The sequence below is a fragment of the Oncorhynchus keta genome, chromosome 14 (genome assembly GCF_023373465.1).
Source record: "Oncorhynchus keta strain PuntledgeMale-10-30-2019 chromosome 14, Oket_V2, whole genome shotgun sequence".
Classification (NCBI taxonomy): Eukaryota; Metazoa; Chordata; class Actinopteri; order Salmoniformes; family Salmonidae; genus Oncorhynchus; species Oncorhynchus keta.
Window position 1 is genome coordinate 19,433,835 of NC_068434.1, and position 15,335 is coordinate 19,449,169.

General features: G+C 41.5%; 2 protein-coding genes and 1 pseudogene across 22 annotated transcripts in view; 1 reads left to right on the plus strand and 2 right to left on the minus strand.

The window, feature by feature from the left end:
- dab2ipa (DAB2 interacting protein a) overlaps positions 1–6,835 on the plus strand; it is a 116,173-nt gene extending 109,338 nt beyond the window's left edge. For 6 of the 21 annotated variants that reach the window (XM_035784922.2, XM_052461224.1, XM_052461227.1 and 3 more), the window contains 3 exons: positions 1,610–1,812; positions 1,961–2,048; positions 2,544–6,835. In XM_035784922.2, coding sequence (XP_035640815.1) covers positions 1,610–1,812; positions 1,961–2,048; positions 2,544–2,702 — 450 coding nt within the window. In that variant the 3' untranslated portion in view covers positions 2,703–6,835. Of the gene's footprint in view, positions 1–1,609; positions 1,813–1,960; positions 2,049–2,146 lie in introns of all 21 variants that reach the window. The other 15 variants (XR_008063809.1, XR_008063803.1, XR_008063805.1 and 12 more) reach the window with 15 other exon arrangements.
- A 4,894-nt stretch (positions 6,836–11,729) lies between these two features.
- On the minus strand, positions 11,730–13,599 carry endog (endonuclease G). The gene is made up of 3 exons (XM_035784930.2): positions 12,883–13,599; positions 12,539–12,648; positions 11,730–12,349 (listed from the first exon to the last, which is right to left on the minus strand). Exons 1-3 carry the CDS (start codon positions 13,417–13,419, stop codon positions 12,067–12,069), a joined length of 930 nt encoding a protein of 309 aa, XP_035640823.1. The 5' UTR covers positions 13,420–13,599; the 3' UTR covers positions 11,730–12,066.
- Positions 13,600–14,634: 1,035 nt separating this feature from the next.
- Positions 14,635–15,131, minus strand: LOC118394028 (globoside alpha-1,3-N-acetylgalactosaminyltransferase 1-like; annotated as a pseudogene).
- Between the last annotated feature and the right edge of the window lie 204 nt (positions 15,132–15,335).

Below are 15,335 nucleotides of genomic sequence, written 5' to 3' on the forward strand. Positions count from 1 at the left end.
AGAAAACTAAAATGTGCTTTTTGGTATTAAATTAAGGTTAGGCATTAGGCTAAGCAGTGTGGTTAGGCATTCGGCTTAGCAGTGTGGTTAAGGTTAGGCATTAGGCTAAGCAGTAGGGTTAGGCATTCAGCTTAGCAGTGTGTTTAAGGTTAGGGTTAGATGTTGTGGCTGTGCCAGCTAGACCACTCTGCAGAGCTGCCTCCAGGGCAATATTCATGACAATAAATGCCAATCTGCTAGATGGGTATAGGCGGAACTGCACACACTGAAGCTCAAGAGAAGATTTATCTCAACAGGCAAGTGTGTGCCCTCCCCTCCCTCTGCCAATTTCCCCAGCTACTCCAATGAATTATACACCAGCAACATATTGCACTTGAACACACTTACAAGCTGAAGTTACAAAACTACACGGACACATTTTCATCACACACATTGGATTTCAAATTGTAGATGTTTTTAAGAGGTGTTTTAGTGATCATTTCACAGTTTTCAGGTCTGCCAAAGTGAGAACCGAACACAAATCAAACTTCTGTTCATTATTGTTGACAATTACTACCTGTAAATGCTCTTTATAAAGTCCTTAGTTATAGTTAGTTGAAGGGCTCTTTAATCTGTTTGTATTAAACAGACACAATACAGTACTCAGTGCTGGAATATAATATTTGAAGAATTTGTTTCAATCCCTATGGTTTTAGACCGGGTTCTGTCTACTGTATGATTTCTATGGAGTCTAGTTGGTACATTACACAACAGCAGTGTCTTTTTTTAATAGTTTGTTAAATGCTGTGGGATTTTTTCAGGAATATGTTTGGGATTCACTTGCTTGCAGAATTTCACAGAGACAGCAGAAATGTACCTGAAAACTTTGCAGGATCCCACATTTGAACCCAGACCCATTTGAACCTAGCATGACTAGCAGCTTTGACTTGATTGTGTACCTGAGTTTTCATCCATACACTTGCATTAGCATACACCGTAAATTACAGTAGTTACTCCACAGAAGATGGTATGACTACTCTTCTGTCAGCAGTTGAGCCCAAGCAAAACAGAATCTATTTTTATTTATTTAACTAGACAAGTCAGTTAAGAACAAATTCTTATTTACAATGACGGTCTACCAAAAGGCAAAAGGCCTCCTGCGGGGACGGGGGCTGGGATTTTAAAATTACAACTGAAACAAAACACACATCAGGACACGAGAGACAACACTACATAAAGTGAGACCTAAGACAACAACATAGCATGGAAGCAACACAACATGACAACAACATGGGTAGCAACACAACATGGCAGCAGCACAAAACATGGTACACACCATTATTGGTTACAGTCAACAGCACAAAGGGCAAGAAGGTAGAGACAACAATACATCACACAAAGCAGCCACAACTGTCAGTAAGAGTGTCCATGATTGTGTCTTTGAATGAAGAGATGGAGATAAAACTGTCCAGTTTGAGTGTCTGTAACTCGTTCCAGTCGCTAGCTGCAGTGAACAGAAAGCATAACAAACAACCACAAACAGTCTCTTAGCCCACTGAATGGGGGCTGCTTTGAGAATGACAAGTGTGTGTGTGACACTGGTCTGACTGCCACTCTGTCCTGTGTCCAGTACCAGCAGGAAATAGCCATCCTGCAGGACAGGCTGTGTCAGTCAGCCAAGAAGCTGGAGGAGTATGAGTGTCACCTGAAGGGCCAGGACGAGCAGACCCAGACGATGCTGCTGGAGTACCAGGCGCGCCTGGAGGACACAGAGGAGCGTCTGAGTCGGCAGCAGGACGACAAGGAGCTCCAGATGAAGAGCATCATCACGAGGTGAGGTGTCCTTTACCTTCCAGTGGAGACTGGTGTGACTTTAAATCGGAGGACGGGCTCATTGTGGCTCGTTATAATGTCTGTGGCTGAATAAATGGAACGGTATTGAACAGCCATCAATACAAACATATCTTTGTTACTCTTTCAGGCTGATGTCAGTTGAGGAGGAACTGAAAAAAGATCATTCAGATATGCAGTCGATAGTGGACTCTAAACAGAAGATCATTGAAGCCCAGGTGAGTGTTTAGTGTCCACAAGAAATGTTTTGCCTGGCAATAGATGTTTTTTACACAACTGTCAATATAAAGTATTTACTCAAATATTTTATTCACAGATTTACTGTAACATGTCAGACTACGGACTTGAAGAGAACAGCGCCCTCTGGCTTTATAAATGTTAACAACCTCCTCAGATTGAAAATGATAGGTCTCACTCACTGCAAACAATCCAGCCACTGGAATTACTGTGACAAGTACAAAATGTACTGTATGTGGACAATCTACGTTTTTACTTCAGCAACATTCCTTTTCTGTTTACAATAGTGGCTGCTTGTTTTGTTTAAGTCATGTTGGTTTGCTTAGAAGCGGTAGTACAGTCGATCAGAGCCATGTTATGAAGGATTCATTGGATTGTGTGATGACAACCCTCTTCTCTTCCTCCCTCCGTCTTTCTCTTCCTCCATCATTCTCTGTTCCTCCCTTCCTCCCTCTCTCTCCCTCCTCACTCTGCAGGAGAAACGCATCGCCTCTCTAGATGCGGCCAACGCCCGCCTGATGAGCGCTCTGACCCAGCTGAAGGAGCGCTACAGCATGCAGACCCGTAACGGCATCTCCCCCACCAAGCTCCAGATCACGGAGAACGGAGAGTTCAGGAACAGCAGCAACTGCTAGGGAGGGGAGAGGGGGCTAATCCCATCTCAATGACACTTGGGCTGGGGGAGGGAGGAGGAACTACCAACACCCAGCCACTCTCCAGAGAAATAGATTTATACTGTCCAAATCCATTATTTTCAATGGATGTGGTCAGGATCACAGAAAGAAGGGCTAGACTGACTGAAACTGTTGCTTAAAAATATAAAGGACTTGATCAGATTCAATCAAATGTATTTATAAAGCCCTCCTTACATCAGCTGATTTAACAAAGTGCTGTACAGAACCCCAGCCTAAAACCCCAAACAGCAAGCAATGCAGGTTTAGAAGCACGGTGGCTAGGAAGAAACCTAGAGAGGTACTAGGCTAGGAGGGGTGGCTAGTCCTCTTCTGGCTGTGCCGTGTGGAGATTCTAACAGAACATGGCCAAGATGTTCAAACGTTCATAGATGACCAGCGGGGTCAGATAAAAAATAATCACAGTGGTTGTAGAGGGTGCAACAGGTTAGCACCTCAGGAATAAATGTTGGCTTTTCATAGCCGATCATTCAGAGTATATCTACCGCACCTGCTGTCTCTAGAGAGTTGAAAACAGCAGGTCTGGGACAATGTAGCACGTCCGGTGAACAGGTCAGGGTTCCATAGCCGCGGCAGAACAGAACTGGAGCAGCAGCACGACCAGGTGGACTGGGGACTGGGGACAGCAAGGAGTCATCATGCCAGGTAGTGCTGAAGCATGGTCCTAGGGCTCAGGTCCTCCGAGAGAGAGAGAATTAGAGGGAGCATATGAGCATACTTAAATTCACACAGAACACCAGATAAGACAGGAGAAATACTCCAGATATAACAGACTGACCCTAGCCCTCCGACACAAACTATTGCAGCATAAATACTGGAGGCTGAGACAGGAGGGGTCGGGAGACACTTTGGCCCTGTCCGACGATGCCCCCGGACACGGCCAAACAGGCCGGATATAACCTTTGCCAAAGCACAGGCCCCACACCAGTAGAAGGATATCTTCAACCACCAATTTACTATCATGAGACAACGCAGAGTATAGCCCACAAAGATCGGAACGAACCCGGGGGGGGCGCCAACCCGGACAGGAAGACCCCGTCAGTGACTCAACCCACTCAAGTGACGCACCCGTCCTAGGGACGGCATGGAAGAGCACCAGTAAGTCAGTGACTCAGCACCCGTAATAGGGTTTGAGGCGAGGCAGAGAATCCCAGTGGGAAGAGGGGAAACGGTCAGGCAGAGACCGCAAGGGCGGTTTGTTGCTCTGTGCCTTTCCGTTCACCTTCACACTCCTGGGCCAGACGACACTCAATCATAGGACCTACTGAAGAGATGAGTCTTAATTAGGTTGAGACCAAGTCTGCGTCTCTCACATGGATAGGCATTCCAGATTGACTTTAGAGAAAGCTATAACGTCTACACCTGGCTGCAAGACATCCTAAACTCGCTATCCTAGTACATAAAACAACAGTTGTGCTGTTATCTTAGAGCCTGTTTTGAAGTGATTTGAACAATTATAAGCTTTAATGTTTCCGGTTTCTCATCTCCACTTATAATTTCCAGTCACTGTGTTTATATAGCACCTGGTGCTAAAAGAGGACGCTTGTTTATGGACCCTATGTTTTCAGAGTTTAGTAAACAGAGTAAGTACGTCATACTCACAGCCAAGCTGTTTCTTCCAGCAATAGTATAGTACAGCACAAGTGTAGTATAGTACATTGTAGCATCAATATTTGATTTTACTCAATGGCTGTTTTTTTATCCCAGTGTTTTGTTTTGTTTTACTTCAAAAGCATACAGTATATGTTGCCAAGTGAACAACTCTATCAGTGAAAGCCTCCTCATGTTGACAAGCTTTTGAAATTTTCCCGAAAGCACGTCCCAATAGAAAGTGTTTCTATATACTTCCTGTATATTTTACGTATACTCTGCTGTTCTTACCTCATCAGGACTACAGTAGCACAACAAACGTGCTGTGTTTTAAATTGATAATGGTAAAGAAAGAGCTCAGCTATATCATTTTTTGCATACTTTGTATATGCTTAAATATTAGTATATTTAGAGGTTTACATACCTCGTAGATGTATATAAAATGTTCACAGTATTTATATTGATTGTCTGGAAGGGGAATAGTATTTTGTACTGTATATGTTCATTGTGTTAAACTCTGCTGTGCTAATATTGCAAGACAATAGTAAGAGTTTGATTGTAATTGTATGTCTACTTCAGTAGACAGTTCACACATCGTTTCCCCCATTATCCCCTTTTCATATGTGGGTTCTTTGTTAAAAATGAATAATTTATTGATGCTATTATATAATATTGATAAACATAGTTTACTGTTTTGTCCTCTGCGTATCTGAATTGTTATGTGTAGGCCAAACCTTCACTGTTTGCAGTTTGACAGTGCTGAATAGAATAGGACTGAACTCAAATACCTGGCCACTCCTCTGGCCACTCCCCTGGCCACTCCCCTGGCCACTCCTCTGGCCACTCCTCTACCCTTGCGTTTCTGGAAGAGTCATTTCACTAACGGCCCTACACAAACACTCCTTCATTTAGAATACCTTCTATCCAAAGTGAGTGATGAACGTCTCTTCCGGGCAGTACATCCACATGGGGTTTTAGGCTGTAACTGAGGTATAAACCAGATTCATTGTCAGTTCAAGTTCCCTCTAGTGTTGATTGAAGCTATGAACATGGAGTGGACTTAAGGCCTTTTTTGGAGTCTTATTTAAGATGCAGGTAGCTAACTTTAGCAACCTTCAAAGGTGGTCTCAACAAGTGGCTTTGCATGACTTCTCAATTCTGACTTCTGCTAATTCTCATCTGAAAACACCAGTGGTCTGCTTTCAGGAAATTAGTCACCTGAATTACTGTGTTGACCTGTGTTTTGGTCTGTGGAAATGTTAAGCTTAAACATAATTTGATTTTTTTTATCAACTAGACTATTGTTAAAGTACGTTATGTTTTATTTAAATGTAAAGTTATGTGTAAAGTGGTATTTATGTTATGCTATAAATTATGTTTGTTTCAATCAGTTCAACATTATTTATTGAATATCTTTGTTTTTTTGTTTTAATAAAATGCTGAATAGTATTTGTCAGTCTGTGATGGATTGTGTTGAAGCTGCAGTTATAGAACATCTGCATTCTGATAGCAATGTGCTGCAGGTATAGAACATCTACATTCTGATAGAAATGTGCTGCAGGTATAGAATATCTGCATTCTGATAGCAATGTGCTGCAGGTATAGAACATCTACATTCTGATAGAAATGTGCTGCAGGTATAGAACATCTGCATTCTGATAGCAATGTGCTGCAGGTATAGAACATCTGCATTCTGATAGCAATGTGCTGCAGGTATAGAACATCTGCGTTCTGAAAGCAATGTGCTGCAGGAATAGAACATCTGCATTCTGATAGCAATGTGCTGCAGGTATAGAACATCTGCATTCTGATAGCAATGTGCTGCAGGTATAGAACATCTGCATTCTGATAGCAATGTGCTGCAGGTATAGAACATCTGCATTCTGATAGCAATGTGCTGCAGGTATAGAACATCTGCATTCTGATAGCAATGTGCTGCAGGTATAGAACATCTGCAATCTGATAGCAATGTGCTGCAGGTATAGAACATCTGCATTCTGATAGCAATGTGCATCTATTTCCCTCAAGTGTTCATGTTGCACCCAACCTGCACACAGTAAATCTCTTTGGAGGATTTAAATTGATTTTCTCTTTCAAAGCGAAAGGTGCGTCCTCCTGCTTTGGTGTTATTTTATTCAAAGGAAATAATATATACTGCACTGCAATAGAAACCACAGATCAGTTCACAGTATAGTGCATCTTCGTTGTCTCCCAGTTCTTTTAGGGACGTTTTGCCAACGATTTGCAAAAGAGTGACCAAAACTATTCTCTTTCCTTTTTCCTTGCCCTATATAATACTGAACAATATTTTTGCCATGCTGTTACTGCAAACTCCTTACTGCAAACATTTCTATGAATGTTAAAATAATAATGTTATGTGTATAAATGGTAACAAGAATAGGCCTATCATTGTAAAAGTAAAAACATGTATGTAATTTATGTAGAAATGCAACTACAATTAAAGATTTATTTCGCTAATTTAATCATGTAGTGTTTCTCATGTATTTATTTTTACAAACTACCTGAAATGCTGTCATTGATCAGTGACATTTATATAAATATTGCCACCTAGCGGTATAAAGCAAGTACAGTAATTAAACCATTAGTATGCACAAAACAAGCAGCAGGCAAACTTGGTTGAATGGACATCAACAAGAAACCAGAAACTAATGACATCACTTGTCCGCTGGGATGAATCTAGAATTAATACACATCCCCCTCTCCAAGGATGTCTCAAGGAGAGCTGGGATATGTAAAAAAATATATATATCTATATATATTTATCATTTTACATTTGATTAGCAGATGCTCCTATTACATACATTTTCATACTTTTTTTGCACCAATTTATGCATTCGTATTAATACACACTTGTAGGTAACCCTAATTGCTAATCGCCGTCAATAATGGCTGATTCCTGGTTGCGACCCCACTCTCCGAGGGTGTCTCAGTGGGATATATAAAAAAAATCAAATTCACATATGTATAATGCACACTTGTACATGTGTGAAATAGGACCAATATAAGCACCAATTGACCAAAAACACAAAGACAAATGCTCATCTTAGTGATCTGTCGTTATCCATACAGAGTAGACCCGGGATTCTTATCTAGACTGTTAATGCTCTGATCACTATCTGGTAGGTGGGCTGTTGACCAGACGACATCCCAGAGGTGGGAGGGTAATTCAGTCCAGAATATTTCTGATAGCCCTCATAATCAACCTGTGGGAACTCAGACAGTTCCACTGGCCTCTTCCTTCTTCTCCACAGCAGCAGAGACACATTGCACATATCATCCAGTGGGGTACACATCACACACCCCATGGTAGTGTCGCGATACGAAACCTTCGGCCCCGCCCCTTGGCCGGCAGCGGGGTTGCTAGAGGTGGTTAGCGTCCCGTTCCCTGGATTGGACAGGGCACTATAGGTACTTCAGGTTATCTCGGTATAACCAGGACCGCTCGCGTAGCCCTGCCTCTCTTTCTATATCGAAGCGTTGTCCGCGTAGAGAGGTCTTTTGCCTTGTCACTCTCAACGGTCTAGCTCTAGCTGGGATGTGGGAACCCCACCTTTATCCTCTAGACTCTTTGTTTCACCACTAATTGGTCCTTGAGTTATTATTAAGCACTAGTCCTACCAGTCTCTATATAATTTCCCTGTGGTTGAGTGTTTCCCCTCTGTGATGTATCTAGTTTAAAGTGTGAGGACCTTTAGTCAACTTAGTCTCACTACTCTGCCCGTCGGCTATGTATCGCTTGGAAAATAAAACTTAGATAGATCGATAAGACAATTAAATGAATCACTACTGGACACACCTTCCTCTTTGTCTTTTAATAGTAACTCATTCTGTCATAGAGTATTGATCTCCGTTTCCAGTGTCCCGGTAGCGGGAGTGTCAGAGTTGTTATCTCCCGTGCCGTTAACTGTCTTTGAGAGAACCGTTTACTCGAGACAAAATAAGACTACCGTTTATTTTTGAAAACACTCTGTTTTTGTCTTTTACAATCGAACACACTTCAAAATACACAATTGTTACTCGGTCACACACAGCGTTAATCAAAAACATGCAATTGACTTAATGCTCTTATAAAATGCCTGGTACAATGATAACACTTATCTCTACATTAAATGCTTATAATAGTTATTTAATTACCTTTGAGAGATGACGAGGAGACCCACGAGATCAGGAGCAGAGTTTCAATCGGTCAGAGTTCTTTTTAGAATTTAGTTAGTAGCGACTTCCCTCTACTGGCTGAAAGGTTGACTTGAAGTTGGTGTTTTACTAAATTGAGAGATTCAAGTTTGGCTCGGATGAGAAAACCCGCTGGTGATTCCCTGCCCCAAACGGAATATTCAAAAAGTCTGTGTCCGCAACGAGGTCGAGATACTGAGCTCAATCGAGAGGCTACAGAGAACTCTCTGGATATATTTGCATCAGCACCCACGTACCTGGCGCAAAACCACAGGGTCAATTCAGACATCCATAAGAGAAAGCAAGGGATAACCTTAAGGACTAGAGTGCTCTCACCCCCGTTGAACTACCGCAGTGTCAGTGGCTCGCAACGAGGTCGCGATACTGAGCTCAATCGAGAGGCTACAAAGAACTCTCTGGATATATTTGCATCAGCACCCACGTACCTGGCGCAAAGCGACAAAACAGCTGATCGATAGTTAAACCCGTTGAACTACCGCAGTGTCCGCGGCTCGCAACGAGGTCGCGATACTGAGCTCAATCGAGAGGCTACAAAGAACTCTCTGGATATATTTGCATCAGCACCCACGTACCTGGCGCAAAGCGACAAAACAGCTGATCGACAGTTAAACGGTATATCGGAGAGTCACTTCTCAGATCCAACAAGTTAGAATCTTTTAAGTAATTTGAGTCAGGTGTCAATTTACCCGAAGTCAAATGGTTGTCTAAATGAATTCAGAATTCAAGAAGTCAGCGCCAAAGTAATGGCAAATGTCTCTTTATATACCTTTTGATTCTCTGCACCCGATCTGCTGCTCCTCCCATTCCCTCAGAGCAGAGAGGGTGATGACATATCTTACAACAGGAAATACTTTTCTTACAGTGCATATATGGGCCTCTGGTTATGACAGAGCCCATTGCTCTTGCAACAATGAGGAAACACTTTTCTTACAGTGCATATATGGGCCTCTGGTTATGACAGAGCCCATTACTCTAGCAACAATGAGGAAACACTTTTCTTACAGTGCATATATGGGCCTCTGGTTATGACAGAGCCCATTACTCTAGCAACAATGAGGAAACACTTTTCTTACAGTGCATATATGGGCCTCTGGTCATGACAGTGCCCATTACTCTAGCAACAATGAGGAAACACTTTTCCCATTCAGAGGTGTCACTTGAGGCAGAGGGTGATTCTTCCTGACACCAGTCAGGTTCAGTAGTTGGTTGGCTTGAGTCGTCTTCTGGTGGCTTTGCCAAATCCGGTATTTCAGTAGGCGAGGTCATCTCTGTCTCTACCCTTGGTGGGTAAGACAGGGGAAGAGGACCAGGAGGTAGATCCATTTGGCGTTTTACTACAGTACCTCAGCAACACTCTGACAGAGAGCCACACATTTGATCATTCTGCTACTTCTACCTCCGAAGGTCTCTGATCTCAATGATTTTGAACATTCAGGACAAGGCGTTCAATGATAAATCCCTTACATGTCTTCTTACGGATAATAAGAGGTCAGTATTATCATTTTCAGGGAGAGTTTGGTGTCTCTGCCTACCTAGTATGTTGCTAAGCAGATGTGCTTCCCTTTCCCCAATATGTATTTTGTTCAGATGTTCAGTTTCCCTAAGGAGAAATGATACATGAGACATATAGGTTGTGAAGTCAAATCCATTCTAACTGTATATTAGAGCTAATTCATCTGTTGTAAAAGTGTTCAGACAGGAAAATATGAAAACAGTAACAGTATCTCACCGTGTGCATGTCCAGGACTTTTGTTAAACAACAATCCTTGCTGTATTCTGAAGAATGTCATATTTCATTCAGTTCCCTTAGCTAAATATGCCTGTATGCTGCCACCCACCTCAATTACCATAATAATGTGTCACTGCAGGTCAGTCATTCTCTAAACGGAAAACATCAACATAAAGCGTACCTTCAGGTTGCGTTTTGCTGGAGAAATGGCAGTAGTTCCAAAAGCTACACATCCATCATTTTAAATGATAGGCCTACTCCTTGTGCTCCTAAGCATGTTTTGCATATTTATCGGTTTTGTTTTTAAGTTAATCCTCATGATTTTCTGGAGCATTCCAGTTCTGTACCTTCTAAAAGACACTACAGTCCCAAGGGGTCTGAGAAACCAGTCTGAGCCAGGTACACAGAACATAACCTGGCATGACAAATAGCAGCTCAAGGGCAATTCCATGATAACGGAATTACTCTCAGATACTCCAATTTTTCACTTTAAAATGCATTCTAAACAAAAAAACATTGATTTCAAAGTTTAACAAACCATAGAACTAACTCTATGCGCACGGACTACTTTCAACAGTTTTTCCAAAAAACTAATTTACAGGAAGAACTATGCAGATTCAAAGTTTGGTCACAGAATAAAAGTGAGGGAGATTTTACTGTAATTATGTTACCTACCTTTCCATCTCCACAGGTTTTCCAGTAAGTGTTTTTTTTGTGTAAATTGTTAAGTGGTATTGTATGGTTTGTTAAACTTTGAAATCAATGGTTTCTGTTTGGCATACATTTTAGTCTCACTGTAATTTCATTACCGTAGAATTGCCCTCAAGTAAATACAGTGGAAGGTGGAGGGGATTTACTGTACTTGTTTAGGAACTTACATACAGGGACTTATGTACATACATTGACTTACATGAACCCATTGTACATTTTTTATAGAATCTTACAGATGCCATGGGCAATGTGGACTGCAGACATGTGGTGAAGTCTCTGTGCATAGTATTTGTGGTTCAATGTGTGTAGGAAGGAGAGTGATATTAATTTAAGCATCCAGAATGGTGCAGATGTTACAAGTAGGGCTGATATGATTCCCTATTAAACATATTGGTTCTTCGCCTGTATCTTTTATGTTCTGTGGCTCTGCCACAACAAAATGCACAGAAATATGGATGTTGTCTTTTTATCAAGGGGTTGACATGTTTTCATCACTAGAATGGTACAGTAATAAGACCAAGACTAGTAGAACAAAACAGTCTTCACCTGTCCTCGAAAAATGAGCAGTACTTTAGAAAGTGTAAGCCCTGCCTTCAGCATTTCTGCTTGGTCCTTTTCCAGTATCAGGGCCAGCCACCACTCTTTTCAAAGATGGAACAGATTATTTAATGTGAAGATGTGTGTCCCCTTTAGATCAAAAATAATAAGCAAGAATCATTCAGAACTACTCTAATGCTCCTAAATATTTATTAGCATCACATCCTACTGGACAATAATTGGATTGTTTCACTTTTTGTTTAATTCAATGCAAGATAAGCACTACATTGATAAAGCAGATGGATTTGGTGCAGTCACATGTAAACCTTACTGAGGTTGGTCATTACACGACATAGAGCTGAATGACCAAGGTTGTGTTCAGCAGACAAAAATTAAAGTAAACTTAAAAATAGAGTGAAACGGGTCAGTACTGTCCAATGAAAATGTTTGTTTTCAATTCTAACATTTTTGCTACAGTTTGCCCTAATGAACCAGACCCACCACACTACACAGAGCTGACCAGACTCATTTGCCTCCAGCAGTGATAGCCAGCAGGCTGTTTGTCCTCTTCATAATGTTGGGTACAAAGAGCAGTCCTGAGGCTCTCTCAATGCTCTCGATGGGCACCAGGAAGCGCTCCAGAGGAATCTTGTTATCCACAGGTGTGTTGGGCATCACATACGAGCGCAGCTCCACCTCTCCCCTCTGCTTCTCCAGGATCACCACCTTGAAGAAATGGGTGGGGACCGCCACGTGGTTTCTCCCCATCACCTGGTACTTCACATACATTTTCCCATCTGGTTCCTGTCTATAAGCAGAGAGAAGGAACAGTTATGACTTCTGTATCATTCTCACCTTGGACCCCATTCACACAGATCATGACGCTTGCATAATGCCTGTTTGCAAAAGCAGATCACAGTGTGAATGGCGTTTAAGATGGCAACACTGAAAAATACCATTATGTTTGTTATGGAAGTCTGTTTCAAATGACACTCACCTGGGCAGATAAAGTGGTCCCGTGCACACAAACACATTCATGTAGTGCTTGGTAAGTGAACGGCAGTACTGCTCCAAGTTGTTCCATGCATTTTGATTTAAATTTGGGTTCTAGGGGAAGACGAGGTGAATAAAAGAAACTTGATTTTCTTGAACAGCCATTCATTGATTCATGCACTTTGCTCTGGAAGTGTAGCTACATGGGATTCAGAAGCCTTTTTGACTCATCATTCGCGTTTTAAACTGCACACTTATATTGCCACCTTTACCACTCGCACACTGTGTAACACTTATTCATCTTCACATTGCCTAATATGCCATGTTTCCCCACAATACATGACTTGCCTGTGGTGAGACATTACTGAGATAGAACGTGTCATCCATTGCCTTTTGATTCCATTTGTGATTGGCAGCTGCTGCCAAATGCCCCCTGTCAAATCCACTGCCTCTGTAGTCTGCATTGGTAGCCCTGTGGTATACGTGCACCGTATCATCCTCTTTAAAGTCGCAAAATTTCCTATCTGAAGGTCCTGTCAAGCCATCAGGACTGAGTTGCTCTATAACCCATGCAGCAGTCCTGTTTCTGGGATCATAAGATGTCACGTAGGACTCCCTCGTCTTGATGTTGGCGAGAGATGGGAAGCCGTACTTCATTGCAGCTGTTGATCGGGACCCTACCATTTGACCGCCTCCTTGGTACGTGGTAAGGTCGGTTGCTGCGTCCACACTTGGAATAGGAATAACGGGTACTCGATTGAGTAATCCATGGCTCGGATTTATGCATCTATTCGTCGAATCTCCATTCAGAGACGCACCAATGGTCGCTCCCACAGTCAAGGACACGCCGGAGATAAACCACTTAGAACAGATAACACGATACATTTTATGCACCGGAATAATTACCACAAACTATTACCAAGTCTTTACCGCTTTTACAACAATCAGCTACATAAAAACTTAATTTCATATCACACATTTCCACATGCTCGTTTCTTTTTCAATATTCGCTGTTATGGAATGGGCGCATGGATATGACGATTTCAGGAGCTTCGTCTTAAAGGTACAATACAGATTTTAGTAGGCTCTAGTACAGCGTAAACTACGGTGCCTTCAGAAAGTATTTATACCCCTTGATTTATTCCACATTTTGTTGTTACAGCCTGAACTCAAAATTGATTAAAAATATTTGTTTTCCTCACCCATCTACACACAATGCCCCTTAATGACAAAGTGAAAATGTTTATACATTTTAGCAAATTTATTGAAAATTAAACATCACATTTGCATAAGTATTCAGACCCCTGAGTCAATACTACACCTTTGGCGGTGATTACAGCTTTAAGTCATCTTGGGTATGTTTGTATCAGTTTAGCACTGGATTTGGGGATCTTCTCCCATTCTTCCTTGCAGGTGTTCTCAAGCTCTGTTAAATTAGATGGGGAGTGGCGGTAAACAGCAATCTTCAAGTCTTTCCACAGATTTTCTACATCATGTCCAAACAATTGAATTGGCCACAAGTGGACTCCAATCAAGTTGTAGTGATGTCTCAAGGTTGATCAAAGGGAATTCGATACACTTTAACTCAATTTGGAGCTTCATAGAAATGGGGTGTGAATACTTATGTAAATTAGATATTTCTGTATTTATTTTCAATGCATTTGGAAACATTTCTAAAAACATGTTTTCACTTTGTCATTGTGGGGTATTGTGTGTATACATGGGTGAGAAAACAATTACATGTTATCAATTTTGAATTCAGGCTGTAACACAACAAAATGTGGAATAAGTCAAGGGGTATGAATACTTTCGGAAAGCACTGTACAATTGTATGGCTCTGACTATACCAACAACATGTGACCAACGCATTCAGTTTAACAAAATACATTGGTGGTGGTAGATCATCTTTAATTAATCAATTCAATCGTTATAACATTTCTGCCTGTTGTCTTTTGTGGCCTTAATACAACAAAATATTAATGAAAAAAGCGAACTTAAAAAACAAAGTTCCTAATAATATTGAGTATAAGATCAAAGCAGATCAATCTCTGTTTAAAATCATTTGTATTTCACGTTTTTGTTTTTCATCCGAAACTGAGGTTAATGACCCTCTACATTTTTACATTGTCGTATTTCTACGTTATTCTTAATGACAGAGGCCAGCCTTATGACCTTGATCTCAGGTGCATCATGACCCCTTCTGTAGTCCCACATATGTACTCAGGGGAGAGCAGCTGGGTGGGTTTGTTGTAGATAAGGTCGCAGTTGAGATGTTTCGCCTCTTGCCACACTGCCTCTATAACATTAACCCTGTCTCTGTCCAGATTCTCCTGGCATGTCCTAGTCAGCTTGTAGACCTCCTCCACAGTCCCTCCAAACACTGCTCCGGCATAGTAGAAGTCCCCCTCATTCAGGGGCACAAAGGATAATGAGGCAGGTCTGCATTCGTAGGGGAACTTGTCCCGGCTCTCATAGTAGTAAGATAGGTGAACTGCAGCTACAAGCTGGCTGAGCGCCTCAGCTCCCCAGCGCTGGTGAAACTTCATGTCCACATCCAGACAAAACAGGAAGTGGGCCTCTTTTCGAATCCTTTCTTGAATTTAATTGGAATTATTTTGGGTAACAGACATATACAACAAAATGTACAATGTGGACCCAGAGGATATCACTTGAAAGTATTCATTAAAATGCTTGTTTCCAAATTGGTTCTCAATGGTAAAAACAATAATACATATAATGATTAAAAGGCAAGACAAAATGACAAACAACCATAAACACATTAATTTATATTGACATACTAA